Source organism: Plectropomus leopardus, chromosome 17 (genome assembly GCF_008729295.1).
Source record: "Plectropomus leopardus isolate mb chromosome 17, YSFRI_Pleo_2.0, whole genome shotgun sequence".
Lineage (NCBI taxonomy): Eukaryota > Metazoa > Chordata > Actinopteri > Perciformes > Serranidae > Plectropomus > Plectropomus leopardus.
The window spans coordinates 19,179,441-19,201,699 of NC_056479.1; the positions used below are offsets into that span (position 1 = coordinate 19,179,441).

A 22,259-nucleotide genomic window follows, 5' to 3' on the forward strand; every position below is an offset into this window, starting at 1 on the left:
ACCAGTTTTCAATGTTTTGTAATTCATTTGTTTGTGGTATATATGTGGAATCTACTGAACTTTATGTGTGGGAGGAAACAAACACTTTTTATTGTTTCATCTGTTGATTATTTGTTTCTGTGTTTTTCAACATGGACACTATTTTCACGTTTTTGCGTCTAAGTGACTAATGGAGACAACTTTTTAAAACTAGTTTAGTATTAAGAGAGGCCCTGCAGCTGCAGATCACCGCTTGAGACAAACAAACAAAACTGCCTGTTTTATGGCAAGAAATTGAAAGCTTTTTCAGCTTACACATACACTTACACATAACCATAAGCATGTCACAGTTTCCATGTATCTGTTACATAATAATGTTCAAATATAATGCATCTTGTTCGCAAAAATGAACAATGTCAAAATTCACTCTGGGGATTGACTTGGGCTACTCTTTTCTCAGAGTTTGAGGTGACTTCTTTAAATTGCTTTTTTTTTGTCTGACAAATGATTCCAAAACTCAAAGACAATAAATTTACAGTGACACAAGACAGGGAAATGCAGCAAATCCTCTCATATGAGAAAATGGAACCTGTTGATGTTGTATTTTTGCTGAACAACATAACAACATAAACCAGTTATTTGAAATGTTACAGGACAACTTTATGAATATGCACCACTAAATGGATATACTTAATTGAAGGGAGATTTAAAAACTCTCATAGACAAAAATAGGTGAAGTAAAAAAATTACCTGTCCCGCCAGCATCTCATACAGAAGTACTCCATAAGCCCACCAGTCCACTGATTTTGCATAAGGTTGGTAAGCTATAATCTGAGAGAGAAAAGTTACAGGTTTAAAAACATAATCAAACATGCAAATAGGCACTACCCTGTCTCAATATTCAGAGGTTCAATGATAAAAGATGGCTTTATTTCTGCTGCCAAGTGTTACATACAACCTCAGACAACAGTAAAATTAAAGGAAAACTGTGAATGGTAGCACCTTAAAGTAGCATTTCTCTCATCTAAACTCCAAATCAACTCTTAAATATAGTCAGCTATTTTAAGATGCCATAACAAAGGCGCTTTCTCCTACCATCCAATTTGCCCTCCTACATTGCCCACCCACACACAGTCTACACACTGACACACACACACACACACACACACACACACACACACACACACACACACACACACACTAATCATCATGCAGACACAAAGAGCTAAATCACAGCTGCACTTGCCTTTAACAGTGACAGAAATGCAGCAAATTATCCAGTTCACAAAGTTAAATTTACACATGATACGCATGAGTTTATGTCTCTCTTCTGATACTCAGTCTGCTAATACAGCTATGGGTTTGCATCACGTCTAATGTTATGTCTTGGTTTTACTTTGCCTGGAAAATTATTTGAAAATAACTTGAAAATAACTAAGTCAAAAGAGCACAGATTTTGTGAAATAATGACATAAACTGAAATGAGGAGAGCAGAAGAGTTATCTCATAAAGTCATTACAAAGCATTCACTATCCAGGGAAAAAAAAAAGATATTTAGTTGTCTCAAATGTAGCTTTTAAGCCTAGGAAGTCTGGAAATAGACCTGTTAAAATTAAATTTCGTGGAGCAAGGGCTTCCCTCACTTCCCACCTGTGACACAGTTTGCTCCCTAATGAGTCAGTGCCTACAGATGCCAGTGGATATAAAACTACATATTCAAATATTACTAAACAAACAAACATCTTATTACACAAAATGAATCACCCCTGCTGTTTCTTTTGTGTAAATGAATCATTTCATTAGTTGTTGTAGTCTTTTATTGAAAATTTCCTGTCACTAAAAATACTACTATATAGTGTTCAGCATGCTAAACAAGGAACAGCCAAAACACTGACATGCAAAATACATAAAACTGATCATGTCATTACAAGGCAATGATCTGCCAAGGAACATACGGTCCTGGCATTCATGTGGATGCCACTTGTTGCTCTCCACCTACCCAAACAACATTACAGACCAAGTGCAAGTTCTTGTATTTTAGTATTTTTTGATTGTGTCTATACTTCAGATCATAACTAGTAAACTTGAAAATGAAGAAGTTATTTTTCTAGCAGAACTTACAGGGTGATGCAGTTTTTCAGAATGGTGCATAAATGTATGACGTGGAGAAACTGATTGCTTAGTTACAGTTGCTAAGCTCTGAGTGGACAATATCTGTACAGGCAGGGGCTTAGTGAACGGTCAATTACCTACAATTCAAATCCATATGTAGTTGATGCAGTACTAGTTTTCACATCTCATTCTCACCTCCGGTGCGATGTAGTCTGGGGTGCCGCAGAAGGTGCGTGTGGTCATGCCTTCATACATGTTCTCCTTACACATGCCAAAGTCCGCGATTTTAATGTGGCCCTCGGAGTCCAGCATCACGTTGTCGAGCTTCAGATCCCTGCGGAAGAGACAGGCTGTGAGCATTTGTGTACATGCATTTTTCCTGTCTGGATTTGTGTCCATTTTGATGTGTGCTGTGTGCTGCTGTCCAGAGAATAGCAAGGAAAAGTGTTGCTCTGCACCACTGCCCCCTCTCTGAGCAGTTAATCTGTCTGCAGCACACATCATATGCTGGGAAACAAACAATAATTTAAGGCCTGGAATCATTTTTTCCCCTATGCCTTTTTGCTCTTACATTTTAGTCTGTCTGTTTCATGTCTCAATTTCTCATTATTTTCCCCACCTCATTCACCACTTCTGGCAGCTATATCTGTCACAAAGCAATGTTGAGGTGCCAAACACAAGGCTTGTGAGATATGCAGAATGTATGAGAGTCCTTAGCTGAAGTACTGAAGAAGAACAGGGTGACCTTCGTCCCTGTCAAGCATTTCTTTTTGTCTGTTCTATTTTTGCTTTTTTGCATTGGGGTGATTAGTATGGCACAGCAACGTGAAATCTACACATCCATTTTTTTTTAAAATCTCTATCTTTCATTCATTCTGTCTCTCTAAACCTGCTTACTTTTTCTACTCTTTCCTTATTTGTCTTTTTTCTGTCTTGCCTGTTATCTCCTGACCGTCTTGTCCTTTGTCCGCTTTCTCTGCCCATCTGTCCAAGTCGATCTAAACAACTTTATCTTGTCTTACCTCAATTCCCATATCTTGTTTTCCTCCCATTACACTAACTCACAACCTTTTCCCATAGATGTCACTTTTTTGCTCTCTGCTTTCAATGAGTCATACTCTGCTCCTTTGAGTGTAACACACAGGCATCTTTTAAATTTCTCTACAGTGATACTCACCTTACCCCTCTATCTGAAATATTTTCTTCTGATATATTTGTAACAATGCAAAAAGCCTGTATGTGTTTCTGTCTCCACTGCAGCAATGAGCGAATTTGAGGTGAATGTGGTGCGTCATTACATAAAGCTGGTTTCTCTCTGACTCACCCACCTGTAGATGATTCCCTTTCGGTGCAAGAAAAACAAACCGACGGCAATCTCTGCAGCATAAAATCTGCAAAATTGGAAATGAGAGGATAAATATATGTCCTCACAAAAGACATTTGTTGGGGAGGTGATTCTAATGAATAAAAGCAAGCAATACACAAGAAACCCTTGCCCAGAAGAATAAAATGTATTACTGTTCAACTGGTGTTTGAGGCGTTAATGCACTGACCATAAACTGTCATTCCCCATCTGTCTGTGTTAAAGGTCCAGTGTGTGGGATTAAGCGACATCTAGTGGTGAGGTTACAGAATTGCAACTTTTTCCTGTCTCCACCTGGGAGAACTATGGTAGCGGATGCAAAAGCGTGAATGGCCGCACAGAGCCAGGGTTTCGTTTGTCTGTTCTGGGCTACTGTAGAACAACATGGTGGACTCCGTAGGAGAGGACCCGCTCCGTTTGAAGATATAAATGGCTCTTTACAATTGAACAAAAACACATTGTAAAACGAACAAGTCAAGTAATCTGATTGGTTGTTAGGCCTGATGTAATAGCTGTATATTAAGGCAATGACATGTTATTCCTTTACACAATTTCGTATCATTCCATGTAACCTTGTAACCATAGAAACTGGCAACAAACGAATCAGCTAGCGAGCTAACAAACTGCTACAATATGGTTGCATTTAAGGTTCACTTTGACCTCTGTGCTGGCCTAAGCTAACAATGGATAAGTAGATTATTGAGTGCATATTTCAGAGGGAAAAACCTGCTGAACCTAAAAGACAACCACAGATATATGTAAAAACAACAACAACAACAACAACAACAACAACAACAACAACAACAAAACATAGGGCCTACAGACTAGAAAAACAAACTAAAACTCTGAAAAAGTGGCGCAACATCCTCACCATGTCAAGCAACACACCACCAGTTAACACAAAGTGTTAGCAGTCCACAAACCAATGGGTGCTGTCACAGTAGCTGCATCTATTGTTCATACGGTCTTTGGTACCAATATGTGCAGGTAGCCAGGTAAGGCTATTTCTTTGTAAGAATGCTTTATGAATGAAAATGGTTAAAATCGGAATATGTCTACAACTTTCATATTGCCATACTAGTAACTATTTTATAAAAAGTTGAGAGAAGGTAGTTATACTCACATCACATAGGTGCAAAGCTATCACAAAACAGCGTCCACGAGGAAAAAAGTAACCCCTGCACACTTACTCCATGGCACACAAGTTAAGTGAAGACAACATTTCGGTCCTACTTGGGTCTCATCAGGTCAAAATAAAACGTTGTCTTTGTTAAACTTGTATGGCATGGAGTGGGTGAGCTGTTATAACCATTTTATAAAAGCCATAGTTTTGCGTCAGACTGAAAAACGCCCCTTAGCTGTGATATAATTACAACATACTACGGCCTGTGAGCTGTTGTTTAAATGAGTCTTATTTTCAGGTGATATAAACTAATGAAAACAACACTATATACTATTATTCTATATACCAACAGACACCACTGAATCCTCCACACTGGACCGTTAAAAGCAAAAAAATGTACAAAAAATAAATATAGCTGTTTGCACACAAGATGTCAAAATTTTAGGATATTAGTGGAGTTCTGTATTGCTGCTGCGGTAGCTGTAGCACTAACTCAAGGTGGGTGTAAAGCATTGAACCTGCCGAGTGAACACATTGTGAAGACAGGTGTCTGTGGAAAAACATCCTTACACTGCCTGTGGCTCCTTGAATTTGCCCATACGCTGGATATGATACATAAGATCTCCGCCGTTGATGTACTCCATCACAAAGTACAGCCGATCCTATATTTAAAAAAAGAAAAAAGGATGTTAATGCCCAAGGAGCAGCTCTAATGGATGCTACACAAAGAAAAGTACATTATGTGCACACTATAAACAGCAGTGCATTATACAGAAATATCTTTTGAATAAAAAGCATAGCATTTTTATGTCTTTATATCCTCCAGAGATAATAAAATGCCTGACATGATCTATTCTTTTAGGATATAGAGGCTTCAGTCAGCTCATATACCTGTATGACACGTCAGGTAGCTTTGATCAGTAAATGTGTTTTTTATTAAAGACTCCTTGAGTCACCCTGTCTACAGAGCTGACGTCATGCCGGAGACTTCGTATTCAAGGGTGGTCTCAGCTCAGTATCAATTTTCTCTGCAGGGGCATTGGCAAAAGAGTGCGACTAAATATAAGTAGGAAAAGGAAACACAAATGTAATGGAAGACAGACAAACACACAGCAGTTTAAACTCCAGGGACTGAAAAAATGACTTGTGAAAGAATGATGAGGGAGCACAGTGGCACCCACAAAATAAAATGATTTTTTTTGTGTGTGACTGTGCATTTACGCAACAGAGCAGGAAGTAAAAATAATCATGACTGTAGCTCAAGTTTTTCACACACCACAGTCTGGAAGCAGGAGTGGAGCTGTGTAAGAAAAGGTGGTTTGTCTCTCTGGGCCAAGACCCTCTTCTCCACCATCGTACATTCGACATCATCGTCCTGGATCACAACGTCTTTCTTCAGGATCTTGATGGCGTATAGCTCCTCTGTTGACTTCATCTCTGCCAACATCACCTGCAGATGATAAAGACATCAAAGGCCACAATAAAACAAAGAGACAATTGATTTTAAAACACCAAACAATTGTCGAGGCATTCATGATCTCACCTTGCCAAAACTGCCCTTCCCCAGCAAGGCCAGGAAGTTGAAGTCGCTCAGTCGGACCCGATCCATGTTACCTGAAGGCAGGCTGAACCGCCGGTGGTCTGACGGCGTGATCACTTTCTTACCATGACCCAGCTTGGCTTTCTGTTGTGTGCAACAGTGACAATGGCATTTGAGTAAAACATAGATTCAATATTTATACAGGATTCATAGAAGAGAAGTCACGGAGTGCTGCGTCAGTCATCATGCTGGTGTGTAACAGCCGGTCTGGAGTCACATCTGACTTTCACAGAGAGTTTCAGAGCAGATCACAGACTGCCACATGACGCAGGACTTAATCACTGATTGCTTCAAGTGTCTCGTTAGCTATTAATCACAGTGGGATTGTTTGTTGGGCTGCAGCTTTTAAGATATATCTATATGATTAAAAACAAAAACAACCAAACAAAATTCTTCACCCCCTCAAATGTCCATTTGTATATCACTAACTCACCCGTCTTCCATTGAATGTATAAAGAAAACTTTTTCCTACATCCCTTCCATGTTGAACAAAGAATCCAGAAATGTTATGTCCATGTTCGAAACAGCAAAACTATATCAAAACATCCAAAGAAACGCTCACATAACTTGTGCAGTTTGATTCAAGTCTTATTTATCCAATCGTAGTACCTCCCAAACAGACAGCTCTTTCATATGGGTGAACTGAACTATAATATTGAGATATTTTTATTTTGCATGGGCTGGCCATTACATTTGTTCATTATAAACTGGTTAGCTGCAGATTAACAAGTCAGAATTAAATCTAGTGTTGCCACTCTTTCTCCATTCATGTTGAGAGAACATAGTAATCTATTTTTTCCCCACTGACACTGACATCCACACAGATATTCAGCAGGGGGGTGCCAGCGCTGCAAGCTTCCCTGTTGTTATAATGACCAGCCTGCCAAGCGTCTTTGAACAAAAAGGGCAATTAGGACCCTGCCGGCTCCCATCATGGCTGCAGCCGTTGTCTGTTTCTATCAGATAGAGAAAACAGGCGACCAGTTGGAGCACAGAGAGGCTGTTGCCACGCCAACCATTTCTCTACTCTTTACTCAATGTGGCAATACTCAGTATAACAATTGACGCATATTTGACTCGGGTTAAGTGGCTCTACATGCACATCTGCTTAGGTTAATTAAGAGTGGAATAATGTAAACAGTAAATCAGTGTCAGCTTGGAGAGAGTGGCTCTCAGTTTGACCCAGGGTTCTGCTACCAAGTGCAGTAATTCAAAGCAGTTAATTTCAGGTGTAATTGAGTCCCAGAGGAGACAGCTGGAATGAAAAATAGCAGGACTCTGACCAAAGAGGGAACGCAAGTGCCTAACAGGAGAAACACATCAGAACTTTTAATCTCCAAATCACAAGATGATGTATTTTTTTTCCAAATAGACAAAGAACAGACTATCGTGAGAAGCAACATTTTCATCTGGGGTAACTCATGTTCACCAATATTAACTGAACTTTCCTTGACCATGAAAATAACATACTGGAATTCTTAATTTAGGTGTGTTTCCCCTTTGAGATAAAGATAAATCTGAGGGGCCCCAATGACATTATAAAAACTATGATATTTTTTCCCCTGGCTTCTCTTTATTTTTAATGGTAAAATACTGGATATCTTCACCTATTTCAATAAAATACTGGTTTTACTGCTCGTGTCCACATTACTTTAATTTTAAGGTCAAAAAAGGTTAGAAACCACTGATAAAAACACTACTTGAGTGCTGCTTCAGGGGGTCAACAGAGGACAGGACTTTGAAGTGTGGATGCACTGACACCCTATTAAGCCAATATTTGAGGACTGAATGGTTTTTGTGCATGTCAACACTACACACACAAGGTGTGTAGTGTAAACAAAACATCACTTACTTAAATTCTCAAAAATACTTAAGTGAGAGTAAAAAGTATTCTGCAAAACTACAACCAAATATAACTTAGAAAGTGCAGCTTGCAGTAGTTGTTCTATAATCACCCTTACCTTCAAAACACAGAATATTTACAATGTGCTGACAGAAAAATGAAACAACTTCACATTATAAGCACCTCACAAAAAAATCACACTGTTTCAACACAAACAAAAGTCCGAATATTTAAGTCAGAGGTGCCACACAAAATCAAACACACACACTGCAGTCACAAACAGTCTAATCATGAATATAACACTGCCACCATGTGGAGAGATTCTGCATGCACACAAAGAGCAGCTGTCTGTGTGTGCATTCATTCATACAGTTACAGTGCATAAGTGTTCATCCATGCTTCATGTCCTAACAGCCTTCTATAGTCCGGACCAAAGGCGGACTAGTAGAGGGCGGACTGTAGACCACACTGTCAGCCAATGAGGAGCAGGTGCGAAGCTCTCTTGGCCGTTGACAGTCCACTGATAGTGGTAAAGATGGTGACACCAACAGAGGTCCACAAATTTACTAACAACAATGCTGTGTGGTGTTTTTGTGAAGCATAGGGAATACATATGTGCAGCACTTTTACTCAAATTGTATATTAGTAGTGAAACCTGGGCTGTTTTTTTTTTTTTTTGCGCTGGAGGAACACCAGCTGTTTTTCTGTCTGCACAGTAAAGCCAAATTCAAATGCTGCAAATGTCAGACATTGCTGATGCTGACCTTTGGAGAACAAATGCTGCAGGTGCTGCAAAATCCTCAAAATCTATGATAGTTTAGTTCCTTTATATCAAAAGTATATGTAGTCCCTTTGTTGTATGTGTAAATGTGTTTTTAAACATCAAACAGAAAGAAGGAGAAAGTTAGTGTTTAAGATTGTGAGAGAGAAATGTGTGTATAACAGCAAGCAAATTGGGCTGGTTCAACTATCAGCTGCTGAGAGCCTTTGTTAGTAAATCAGATTCATTTGTGGAAGCCCAGCAGAGATCCACAAACAATCCCAAAAGTAAGTAAAGTGAACGTGATGCAGAAATAGAGACGGAGCAGGCAGGAGAGCTACCTTGAGATAGTGGATATTTAACTGGCAGGCCTAGAATAAAAGAAGAAACTCAGTTGTTAGTACAGTCAAAGGTTAGCTGCTGTGTGCATGTGTATCTTGCTGAGAAAAGAAAGTGACAGAATATAAATTCGTCTTCTGTTATGATCGTTTATCTATAGCAATAAAATGAAAAATGCCATGACTTGAAAACATCCTTTTCTGTCACATCTGGTTGCATCTCTGGATCTCGCCTCAGTTTCCACGGCAACCGTGCAGTTGTGTGAAGACGCTAAAGCCTCGAAGGAAAGTCAAGGTCAGCGTTGTACATTATGGAGAGAAAAAGAAAATTAAAAACAACAAGACTCAGTGTCCTGTGGGTCTGCTGTAAGGAGATGACATTTACACACAGTATTAGAGCACCTGTGTGCACACACGGAGCTGGACTCCAATAAAGCTCAGTTTGAATATCATACGTCTTTGCACCTGTTTACAGCGCCGTGTTTAATATAGCAGCCACCTTCTACCTGCATGTTAGTTATATGTGGGTAAAGAAGTTATGAGTTTTATTTAAAGCACAGATGTTTTAATGTGTTACTTTAACAGAAACCTTACTGCAGTACACAGACAGGCCACTAGAGAGCGAGAGTTAGCTGCATGGAATATTTCCTTATATCTGGTTGTGGACTGTGTTAGTGTTGTACTTCACTCCAGCTTGTAGTTATACTGCCAGCTATCTTCAAAGCTCAATTTTTGAGATTTGAATGTTGTTGTTTTTATTTCAGGCAGTATATTTATTTATAATAACATATCACAAAACCTGCTTATTCCCTTTTACTTGAGTGAAATTTACATGATTAGTTCAGATTATTATTGGCAGAGCACACATTTATAGTGACTTATAGTTATAAATCAGTAATATGCACTTGCAGCTACACCCACTATAAACAATTTAATAATAATAATAAAACCATAAATGTTGGCATTGTAAGTTTCTGCAATCCACAGATATGCTACATTTGTATGTTATTATTCAGTCCATGCACCTGTTGCGGCTGACTGAAGCAGCACAGACAGGAAGGACCCCAGTGCAGAACAACAGGCAGGTGAATTCAGAACAGACGCTTTAATTGACAAAACAAGCTTGGATGGGATGAATACCAGGCGGCCATGCAAGAACACTCAGCAGGAAAACCCAATAACACAGGGAAACCATAAACAAACATGACGAGATGATCCAACAAAGACTGTACTGAAAACCTAGTCTGATGAGGGGATGAGGTGCAGGTGGAGAAAAGGGTGTAAATTTCAGCCGAGGGAAATAAGATGATTAGACAGAGGAACAGGCAGAGAGATGATGGGCAGGGAAACACTGGAGCAGGGAAGGACTAATGAGGCTGATGCAGGGCAGGTGTGTAAGTGAGGCGAGCAGTCCAGATAATTGCAAATGCAAACAGGTGAGAATATGGGGCTTGTAGGAAAGTATGAGGACAATTGTAGGCTGGATAAAAATGGCAGGTCTCGATTTAAGAGATAAACATGATCAGAGCAAACATGCAGGTCATAAATGTCATAAATCTTTACAGAACTGTTTGACCAAGATGCAGTGAAGAATTGTGGCGTGCCATGCAGGACAAATACATCCACAACAAGAGAGAGGAATGGGACACACAAAATTATTTCCAAACGCAGATAACTTACTCTCAAAAGGTCAGATAGTAATATTTAGATGGTGGACGAGGAGGAAGACGCAACTGAGGATGAGGACTGCTAACAATTAGAGAGTGACAATGGGCAGACAGAAAGAAAGGACAGCTCTGCCTCAGCCTTCAGCCGCAGTCCCAAATGTGAGACACAAAAGCAGAGTGGCTACTGCCAGAGAGGTAGCTCCAGTGGAGAGAAGCAAGAGAGTGTCTTTCCATTTTGTTTTAATGCTGCACATTTTTGTAATGTAAAGAACAGTAAAACAAACAGTATTGGTGTGCTAGGTTTCTGTGCGTAATGTTTTTTTTGTTTATTTGTTTTTTTAGGCTGACATTAAAAAGCGCATACGGAAAAAAATGTCAGTGTGCAAAGGCCTTGAAAACTTAAAAAGTGCCTAGAAACACAGTGATGACTCGCTAAAAAACAAAAGGTTTTGTTGTTGTAAGTCTTGAACAGCTTTGCAGGCATCTGGCCTTAATGTCATCATGCACCATCCCCTCCACTTCCTGATGACAAACTGAGTACCAATATATCACTTTGGAAACGTCATTATGACTCGTCAGCATAATATGTCAATCTCTATGTATGAGACGTACAAAATTTAACACATTTGTATTTGCAGAAACATACCATGGCAACATTCTCTTCTTGCAAATAAAAGCAGCAGTGACGTTCACTATAGAGTATCTGCAATAATGTGGTGGACAGATCTGATGAAAGGTATGAATGATTTCAAGTAGATTGGATAAAACATGTGAAAGGACTAATGTGGTCCAAGAAGCATGGTTGAACAAGATTAATATGAAGGAAAAATAATACAAAACAGCTCAAATAAATAAAAAAGATGATACAGTAGAAAACAGGAAAAAAAATTAATCCAACAGCAGATCATATTTCCAGGTTTTTTGGTTGGTTTAAAGGAAACGTGGGCTGAATTAAACAGCAAACTGTTTTTACATCATGTGTTGTGCTTTACATCTGAGTCCAGTGAGGGCAGGGAGATACACCAGAATCATTAAACCTTGTTTTTTTCTTTTATTTCAACAAAAAGCCTTTCTGGTATTAATGTAGACTGTCTATATTCTGTATTTCTCAAATGTGTTACCTAAGTCATAAGTCATAGTTAGGACTGGCTCATGCTTGCCTTGGACCAGCCCCTAGTAAACCTGATATAAGCCTAGTCTGATACAATGAGATCCACTCTCCTTCTCTCTCTCCATTTGCAAACATCCATGTCTCATTAATGCTTATCAGTAATTTGGCCTCTTTTCCGGAGCCTTTGTGCTCCCTTGTCTCGGAGGTTCCTACAGATCGTGGGTACGTCTGCATCATGGGTTGTGGCTGCGCTGATGCCATTGTCCTTCCTGATGTCTACTACTACTGCTATAATTATTAGTCATACGTCTACTATTTTTATACATACATGACTATTATTGTCACATACATACACTATCACATATTAACATATACATCAAACATATATACTACCATAAAATACTATTATTATTCATATTCCTATACACATGGCATCTATTGCACATCTGTCCGCCCTGAAAGAGGGATCCCTCCTCAGATGCTCTTACTGAGGTCTCCACCATTTATGTCCTGCTTAAAGGTTTTTCTGGGGGGTCCAAGGACAGAGGGATGTCATAAATTGTAAAGCCCTCTCAGGCAAACTGTGAATTGTGATAGTCATTCATTCAATGTCAGTAACCGCTTGTCCTTGTAAGGGTCGTGGGGGGGTTGGAGCCTATCCCAGCTGTCATTAGGTGAGAGGCGGGGTACATCCTGGACAGGTTAAATACTGTAAACAAAACCAGTGGTGCACAGGGACACAGTATTAGGTAAGGTTATCCATACTGACTTGCAGACTGAACCTGGAAATAACTCTGCAGCGAAGATGACAGCCGTAATTGATTCTTTAAGCAATAGCTTTGAGTGCTTATTTTCATTTAGACCTCAAAATAACTGTTTTAGGTGCCGGTATGCTGAAAAATAGTGTGCCCTTTGTTGTTTCCACTGTCAAGGGATGAGTTTTATGAATTAGCTGCCCCTGCATGTCTTAACTAAGGCTCGCAGGGACGTGCTTTCTTTGTCCACTGTAAGTTTGTACTGTCAATGCATATGGGGATTTTCCTTTAAAAAATTAAGAACATTCACTTTAATGGCAGGAGAAAGTGATCTCCTTCTCTGGCACACAGGGTGAAAAGCACAAACGGAGAACAGGATGAGGTTACCATGGTGACTGGAGGGAAGAAGTGAGTGTGTGCATGTGTGACAAAGAAGACCCACTTATGGTTTTATTGAATTCATGAGCTGTATCGACCTCACCTCAAACTTTTGACGTAGCTCCAGGTTGACGTCATCCACCTCTGGGATGGGAACGTTGTAATACTCTCCCTCCTCCTGGTTAAGCAACTTGTACCTGAGAGAAAAAAAAAAAAAAGATGGAGAGAACTGAATCTATATCTTACCTACATTCCTTTAAATCCATCATCCATGCATGTCTCCCCCCGTCTACCCACACAATAATAAAACTTTACATCTTTGCATCACTTCAATCATCAGTACATGATTCCCCTCTTTTGAGTGTTTGCAGGTCTGCTCTCTGTCAGCAGTGCCAACTAAACTCTACTTCCTCTCTAATGTACACATCCTCTGGCCACTTGTCTAATGATCTGGAATATACAGCAGGGAAACATACACAGTTGCTGTTTCTGAAAAGCCTGACACCAAATATTTCTATGCACAGGTATTTCCTGGAGCTCTGTAGCTGTGCTTAAAGCAGCAGTCAATCAGGCTCGGTTTAGGCTAGGTGGCGGCAGGTATGCTAACATGGCGGTGGATTGTGAGTGTGTGTTTATTCGTTTGAGACAAAGCAGGCAGACAAAGACTAAGAGACAAGGAAATGACGGCAGCAGGTGTTGTTTGTCAGAGTGAAGCAGTGTTAACGTCTGTTTTACGCAAAATGTGCTGCTGTTTTACAGTGACAGTGGTTAGTTGGTGGCAGCCAGTGTGTGTCATGTGCACAAGTTTTTGACTACTGGGACCACATTTACTGGTGGTTACTATCTCATTTCATGTTCCGTTTTGAATTTTTGTTTTTAATGTACTTAGCTACTGACCATCCACAGTTGGTAGCTTTGATGAGCTCGGACACTCCAAAAGACATAGAGCCCATGAAGTCGTTCCGGGTGGTACGGTCCCAATCCCACACCTCGATGGACAGACGGCGGTCCTTATCTGATGCTTTCAGCTTACTGAATACACACATATACACACACAAGGGGAAAAGTAAAAACATGTAAAAAAAGGGACTGCAAATATATAAGTATGTCCTTAAAACTTCTCCTCAAGATCTACTTTCAATTTGTAATTCTTTATTTGCTTTGATACTGTAAAATGATCCTCCTTGTCATAGATAAACACACACAATACACAAAACTTTTTGACTCACAAAGTGAAGGACTCGTTCCAACAGGGGTTAAGAGAGGAACGGATGGTCCTGGTCTTCTGTTTCGTCTCGTTCTTTGGGTCAGGGATGAGCTTGAGTTTAACATAAGGATCTGATAAACCATTTGGATCCATAGGAATCAGGTTCCTGGCTTCACCGACTAGAAGATGAAAGGGAGACAGAGAGGAAAAGTGTAACCCTGTGTGTGTGTGTGTGTGTGTGTGTGTGTGTGTTTGAGCCTTGAGCCAGATTCAGAGACTCCATGACTCCACATTGACTCAGGGGGTTAAAATGGCCAGAGTTGGAACGGTGACTCATTGTAAGTCACTCCAAGGCCAGGCGGGCAGCAAACAGATATGAGTTTCAGTCCCAGTAAAATCACAGCTCTGTACTATGTATGTGTGGAGTTATCTTTCAAGTTTTGAGTCTTTGCAAGTTGATTTCCAAACCGAACTGGCAAAAGAAATGGAAACACTTAATGGGCAACGTGTCAAATTTTAATTATCTCGGTACAGATCTAGACTCCCAGGTGAGCATCTCTGTAAATACAGAGTATATTTTCAAGAGATGCTCACAGCAACTCTATCTTCTCAGGAAGCTCAGCGACTGGGTGTTAGTCTGCAGATTTTAGACCAAGTGTATAAAACTATGATTGAGTGTTCTAACTTTTCACCTCCCTGCCTGGTACGGTCACCTAAACTGTACAGAATAGAGTAAATTTTCTAGGATTGTGATCAATGGCAAGTAAAATAGTTGGCAAGTCACAAAAGGCTTTAAGCCAACTTTTTAAAGAAAGGACAAAGAAGAAAGTGATAAGTATCTTAGCAGATAGCTCCCATCCTCTCTCCAGCCAGTTTGAGCTCTGGGAGGCGCTACAGAGTCCCTCTGGCAACTAAAAATGTATTTAAGAAGTCCCTCATCCCAAGTGCCATCAGTATCCTCAACCCGAAAAAATAACTGATGAGTTCTAAACCCAAACAGACAATGACCTGAACTGATTATTGTGTTAAGTGTCCTGAATGACCTGACCTTTGTTTTTACTTACTGACTGTCTGCTTTTATTGTGCTGTCTTCTGTGTTTTGGTGGGCCAAAGAAAAATTTCTACCCTGGTGGACAATGCAGATCTATTCTATTCTATTCTGTTCTGTTCTGTTCTGTTCTGTTCTGTTCTGTTCTGTTCTGTTCTGCTGTTCTGTTCTGTTCTGTTCTGTTCTGTTCTAAACAAAGGATGTCTGAGAAATACAATGGGAACAAGTATTATTAGGCAAGATACTGAACCCCATATTGCTCCTGATGGCTGTTTCATGAGTGTGAGAGTTTGTGTTTACAGTGTATACATTATAGATGTATAAAAAAAAAACCCAAAACTGAGTAGCAGTTGGCACCATGTGCAGTGGCCTCAGACAGTCAGAATGTGACTTTGATTGGTCAAAATGGCTAGAAAGGTGCTTTAGATAGATAAATGGATAGGTGATGGATAGATGGATGGAGAGACAGTCAGATAAAGTCACTGTTTCTGTCCTCAGTTACTCAGCTAATGGCTCATCAAATCAGACATCACATACGCTGACAACAGGTGCTGCGAAGCCAAACATACTGTCAAAATTCACTTGTGAAACAGCACCAACTGGATAATAACACTGGTGGGTGTTAGGGCACATTCAAATGTAAAATCAACAAAAAAACAAACAAAAAACAAACTGCTACTTTGCTCTAAAAGTCTGTCTCACACATTCCTCTGTAGAACAACCTAAATTAAAGGCGCTAAATAAACTACACTGCCCTTCCTTGTAGTGTACTCGCACTCTCTTTCTCACATTGTCGGGCAAAAGGTGAGCAGATAATGTGAGGGAGGCGTGACGTTTCCCATGTGTGATAACTGACAAACGGAAAGAAAAGGAGTGCTGTTACATAGCAACAGTAGAGTAAGGGGGGCGGGGTGGCAGGAGCGTGCCACTTTCACCATGGCGACAACATCTACTGTAAGTGGCCAATGGGCCGACTCAACCACTGGCCCACTTAGCAGCATCATGTGAACACACAAATAAATGTCAACTATAGAAGAGTCACACACAACATCGATAAAACAAAAGAAAAGAAGGCAAGGCAGAGAACAAGGCTGCGCAAGAGAAATTCATGAGTTTCTGACAGCGTGCACAAAACTCTAACAGACGGAGAGCAGCGACAGGATCACACTAAATCCTCTGTTTATCAGCTCCAACCTCCACCCTCTGCATATTTAAATGTAATCAGACACAGTGAACGGAGAGAAAAAAAAGGCTCAAATCTGAATGTTCCAGGGCGTCAGTGTGAACTTTCACACAAGGACACATTCGCCAAGCTTCTCCATTAAAACAGTGGTAATTTTTGCTCCAAAGCATAAATATTCCAGGGCTGAATACAAAGCAAAATGTTCAAAAGGAAATGTCATTTAGAGTCGCTGCAGCTCATTTGGTCCTGTGTTTGAGAGATTTAATCTGATTTATTTTGACATTTAGCTCATCACTGGATGTGGCAGTGAGGTTTGAAACGCAAAATGCTTTTAAGGAGATTAGGAGTCATGAATTATGAAAAAAAAAACCCACTCATGAGTAGAGTAAAAATAATTAAAATAAAAACAAAGAAGAAATAAAGCTAAAATGGCTAGCCACTTAATCAATTTGTCATTCAACAGAAAATCAAATAGCAACTATTTAAATAATTTTTATTTATTTGAGTCCATTATAAGGCAAAAGTGCCCCAGATCTACTTTTTCCATTTTTTTCAGATGTGAATTATCGCTGGTTTTCTCAGTCTTCTATGATATTAAAGGTCAAGTGTATAGGATCTAGTGACGAAATGGTGTATAACGTTCTAACTATGTTTTCAAAAGTTTAAAATCACCTGAAACAACTCATCCTTATACAACGGTTCATATGATATGCTATAAAAATGCACCTGCAACAGGTGGTATAATATCCTACGGATCTGAGCCCCACTAATGACGTCATGTACTCAACATAAAGTTGCAAATTTAAACTTAAGTTAAGGAGGTTAACATTAGGAAAAGAAGCATAATTATGACGTACCTTAAAATGACTCAAAGGTTACATGGCTCTGAAGAGTGGTCTCCTGGGGGAAATTTGATGTTTTGTGACTCTTCTACTACCCCAATCCACTCCTTAAGGGACAACTTCCATCTTTAGTCCCTGTCAGCACATTGGTCACGTTATCGAAACCTTCCCAAATACATTGGTTACACACAAACTAATGGCTCATGATTGGATGGCATAACTTTGATTTTGGTGCATTACTTTTGTAGGAAAATGCACAAACAGTGCATGAAAACAGGCTGCCTGAAAATAAGAATTGTTACCTCAAAATGATTTATATCTGCAGAGCAGGTCCTCTTTTCTATGGAGCTCACCTTGCTGTTCTACAGTAGCCCAGAGCGGACAAATCAAATATGGGCTCTAGATAAGAACCAGACATTTTTGCACTTTAAAGTCAGACACCTTAGTCCTTTTATACACATGGTACATGAGAGAAGTTTTAGTTGTGCAACCTTGCCCTCTCAATGCAATTAAATCCCATTCACTAGACCCTCAAGTCCATTTTATGGAAACAATGCTCAAATGTCAATATTTCTATGTATAATCATTGGATTCTTATTTGGGATGCTTTTTTTTAGGTTTCTGGTTTATGGATCAAATTGGTTCTTATACAGGGAGAAAAACAAGCTCTTAATCTTCATCTGAATTACTGAATAAAATGGGGAACAAGAAGGAGAGATGAAAAACACAATTATAGAAGAAATGCAAGTGAAAATATCAGCATTATAAAGTGCTGATGGGCGATATATTGATATATAAATATCATGATATGGAACTAGATGCTGTCGTAGATTTTGGATATCATAATATCTTAAATCTTGTCTTTTCTCGGTTGTAAAGGCTGGATTACAGTAAGGTAATATAATTTTGTGAATTTACCAAAATGTTCTAGCTGTTATTGCTTTTTTACACACTTAGTCATTACATCCACATTAGCTAGGATTAATTATCAAAAATCATTCTATACATATTTTCTCAAAGTATCAGTCGTCAACCCTGTAATATCATAGCAACAGAGATATTAAGGCATTTGGTCAAAATGACCCCAGCCCGAGTACTATGCCTTAAATTGATTTAAAAAAAAATGTTGGAAAATTATAAAATACAAAAAGAGCAAACCAATCTTAAATGTAAAAGGCATCACATCATTTGTCACAAAGTTTAAAAACATGAAGGACAATAAGGTGGTAGTATTGTAACATGTGTTGTCGTCTTCATTTTTTCCTGTTCTTCGAGCCTGATGCAGCAGAGGGCAGTGCAGGTCTCTCACTCCGAGTATCTGACAGAGGAAGCCAGAGAAGCTTTTACCTTGTTCATGAATGTAATGCTTCAACCTCAGCTCACTGTTTATCCAATGCAAAATCTCCGCTACAGCAATCCCCCTCCCTGTCTTTTTGTCTCTCTCTGTCTCTCGCTTGCCCACAAGCCTATACACACACACACACACACACACACACACACACAATGAAGTACAAGGAGCAGAAGGAAAGTCTGAGCATCCTACATTCTCATCTAAATCCTCCCCTCTGCTGGTTGTGGCAGCGTTAAAGGCATCAGTCACTTCCATGGCAACGCTGGTGCCAAACAGCGCTAGAGCAACTTCAACATGCCTGTAAACATACTAATGAGGAAAACACATACACACATGCAATTAACACACACGCATCAAAACAGACGGCGATGGATAGGTACTCTAAGTGTGTGTGCAAGTTACATCACAGTGACACAGTGAATGTATTTTGGCAAATATGCCATCTCTCTCTCTCTGTATCTCTCTTTCTCTCTCTCTCTCTCTCTCTCTCTCACACACACACACACACACACACACACACACACACACACGCACACAATGAAACATCATCATCAGCAGTGATCAAGGACCATCTCTGCTGTCTGTTGTTGCTTAGATACAACAAGAGCTCCTTTCCTTCTGTATCCTCCCCTCCGCTCGCTCCTTATGAGGTAGTTACCAATAAAATTAGAGTGTGTGTTTCTGTGTGTCTTGTCTTTATCACACACACGACACAAAAAAAAGCAAACATTTATAACGTGCGTTAACTCAATTAGAGACTTCATCAATGCATTATCAGTGAAACAAGGCTGCCGTTGACAGCCCACATACATGCATCACAGGAGAAGAAAAACTAAGAGCAGCGTGCATCCACTCTGTCATGCAAACATCCTGCACTGGGGCACACAGGAGTGAAACGTTGTGCCTTTTGACGAAAAACAAAAACAAAATGCACCAGCACTTAGATGAGATTGGATCCTTTGTTGTTTGGAGATAATGAGTGACAAAGTTCAAGTTCTTTTTTCTCTCCAAATGCTTATTTGTTGTCTAATATATCAGTTAATTTCTCCAAAGTGCTAAGTGTTATTTTCTGCACTCAATGCTACAAGAAGAACTTCAGACAATAAGTCTGAACCGAAAGACAGTTAACCATTTAATTGATATTTTTATGATATTTTCACACATCCACATACACATGTCCATGCTAACATTATCTCCTCTATCTGAACAGCTTAATGAAAAAAATATACCACAGCTAAAAATGACATATCATTTGGATCCTGGGGCGAGTGCGTGCAGGGGCTGCAGTGGGCAGACAGAGTAATCTCCCGAAAAAGGCTTTGAAATTCAAATGTGTTGTTGCATAACAATGCCATGTGCAACCAATGAACGCCTGATAATCTGAAGGGGAAAGCTGCACGGCCAAATAGGAGCTGGATAGATCCCCGCAGTGCACTGTCAGGGATCTGAATGCAGACGTCTCTCTCTCTCTTTCACACACACACACACACACACACACACACACACACACACACACACACACACACACACACACACACACTGGAGAAAGAGGATGAACTTAAGTTTTAGTATTTGTGGTTGTGGTCAGTATAAGAAAGTGAATTTGGGTGATTCAACAAAAAGTAAGGCTTTAGAAGGACTGACGCTCACTGATATTCAGTGAAACATGAGTGGTGCTTTAGGTCTTTGTGAATTTCCACCTACACTCCCGTTCAAAACAAAATTCATTGAGCACTTGCAGTGATGTATCTTTTAGTGAGAAAGGGTTTATGTGAATTATTGAGAGGCCTGAAAGATAATGAGATCTGTCAAGCTAACAGCCAAAAGCAGCTATATAACGTGTACTAAACAAAATCGATTCCCCCAGGAGGTGAAGTGTAATTGTCTGACCAGGATGCATGTTAAGTACTTCGCTCGTCTTCTTTTAAATGTGGGTTAAACAAACAGAAGTGATTCTGCCACACATGATGTCATCCATCACACTGTCTGAGATTTTGCTCTTCGCAAACTGATCTCCACACAGTGTAGCAAGATGGGCCTCCTGTACCCAGAATGCTGTCAAAACTTTCAGTTATAATTGCCAATACAGCTTCCATAACTCTCAACTGGGAAAGAGGCAGAAATGAGGTGCACAGATAGCAAAAAACCTAAATACAACCTCAAGTCACCAAGATGCTGATATACACAGATATACACAGGTGTAATATTATCTCATGACAGTGTTTTGCAAAATATGGTAGGTAATTTATGTGGAATTTTTACTTAAATTACAGACATGGCAGATTCACCTGGAATTAAACTTTTTACTGGAGGTCACCAGGTAGTCCTGTGCAAAGAGCATTTATTCCAACAATTGTCCATGCCCTAACCCCTTCACCAAACTTTGAATGGATGTAACTTAATAATATAACGACTGCAAATAATAGAAATGTTATAGTCATATTAAATATAAAGATATCATTGTTGTAGCATTATATTCGATTGTATCATCTAACCCTTTGAAACCAGAGTATGATTTCATTTAAAAACATGGAAAAAGGCAATGAGCAAGTTAACAAGAAATGACCCAAAAATTTGCAAGAAAAATGTAAGGAGTTATAATAAAATTATATGAAAAGTAGAGAACAATAGAAATAAAAAAGAAAAGTGCAAATAATTAAAATAACAACAACAACAATAATAGTAATAATTATTATTATTGGTATTATTATACACACTTCTTTCTGTAACTATAGTTTTCTAGAAGCGTTAATATCTGTTCATACTGGTGTAGTTGCTGACAGATACGTTGACAATACATTTACAAATTTCTAAATATGCCTTTAATCGTCTTACAAATACATATATGTTTATGGCATTCAAATACTGCATGGGATTTAGATAAAATATTACTAATGTACGTGATAAAAACAAAACTGTATAATCTGAAAACACACAACTAATGCACTATTTGTGTTTATGTTTTCATGCTCACATTCTCTCTCTCTCTCTCACACACACACACACACACACACACACACACACACACACGGTATGTGTGATCCTCATATTTGCCAAAAGCCTCTTAGAATAAAAAGCCCAACATCAGATATTAAGCGGTTATTTCTACTACAGGCCTGATGGTGCCATGAGTTGTCAGTTGAGGGGAAAAAATGTATTCTTGTTCAACTTTGCTTTAAACCTGAGGCAAACATGTCAGCAGTCTCACCCCGAGTAAACCGCTGTGTGCTCACTTTGTCCCAATCCTCAGATGCCCTATGAGTGTGTATCTGTGTGTGTGTGAGTAGGCAGGTCATGGAGGGACGTTTGCATGTTTGCCTTTTCTTAAAAACCCCAGAATAAATCTCTGCTCATGCCCACGGGTTGTTTATGTCACTTTGGCTTGTTGATCAGGGAGAGGAGTAAGAGTAGGATGAAGGAGGTAATTAGTGGGAAGGAAAAAAAGGAGAGGAGCAAAAAAGGTAGAGGAAGTGCACAGGAGACAGAGGATGTAGAGGGAGGAGAACATTCAATCCAGAAGGTAAAGGACAAGTCACTCAACTGAGCAGCGGTTTCCACTGGTAGAGGAAGATAGGATGATAGGAAAAAGGACAGAGATC

At 39.5% G+C, this 22,259-nt stretch overlaps 1 protein-coding gene across 1 annotated transcript in view; it reads right to left on the bottom strand.

Annotated features, from left to right (window-relative positions):
- Positions 1–22,259, bottom strand: part of prkcab (protein kinase C, alpha, b) — a 120,889-nt gene that overhangs the window by 5,589 nt on the left and 93,041 nt on the right. Inside the window, exons 6-15 of the mRNA XM_042505154.1 lie at positions 14,259–14,415; positions 13,927–14,061; positions 13,133–13,226; positions 9,122–9,151; positions 6,121–6,261; positions 5,854–6,027; positions 5,148–5,239; positions 3,420–3,482; positions 2,287–2,425; positions 730–810 (exon numbers count right to left, since the gene is read on the bottom strand). Of these exons, the coding sequence (XP_042361088.1) occupies positions 730–810; positions 2,287–2,425; positions 3,420–3,482; positions 5,148–5,239; positions 5,854–6,027; positions 6,121–6,261; positions 9,122–9,151; positions 13,133–13,226; positions 13,927–14,061; positions 14,259–14,415 (1,106 nt within the window). The remainder of the gene's footprint in view (positions 1–729; positions 811–2,286; positions 2,426–3,419; positions 3,483–5,147; positions 5,240–5,853; positions 6,028–6,120; positions 6,262–9,121; positions 9,152–13,132; positions 13,227–13,926; positions 14,062–14,258; positions 14,416–22,259) is intronic.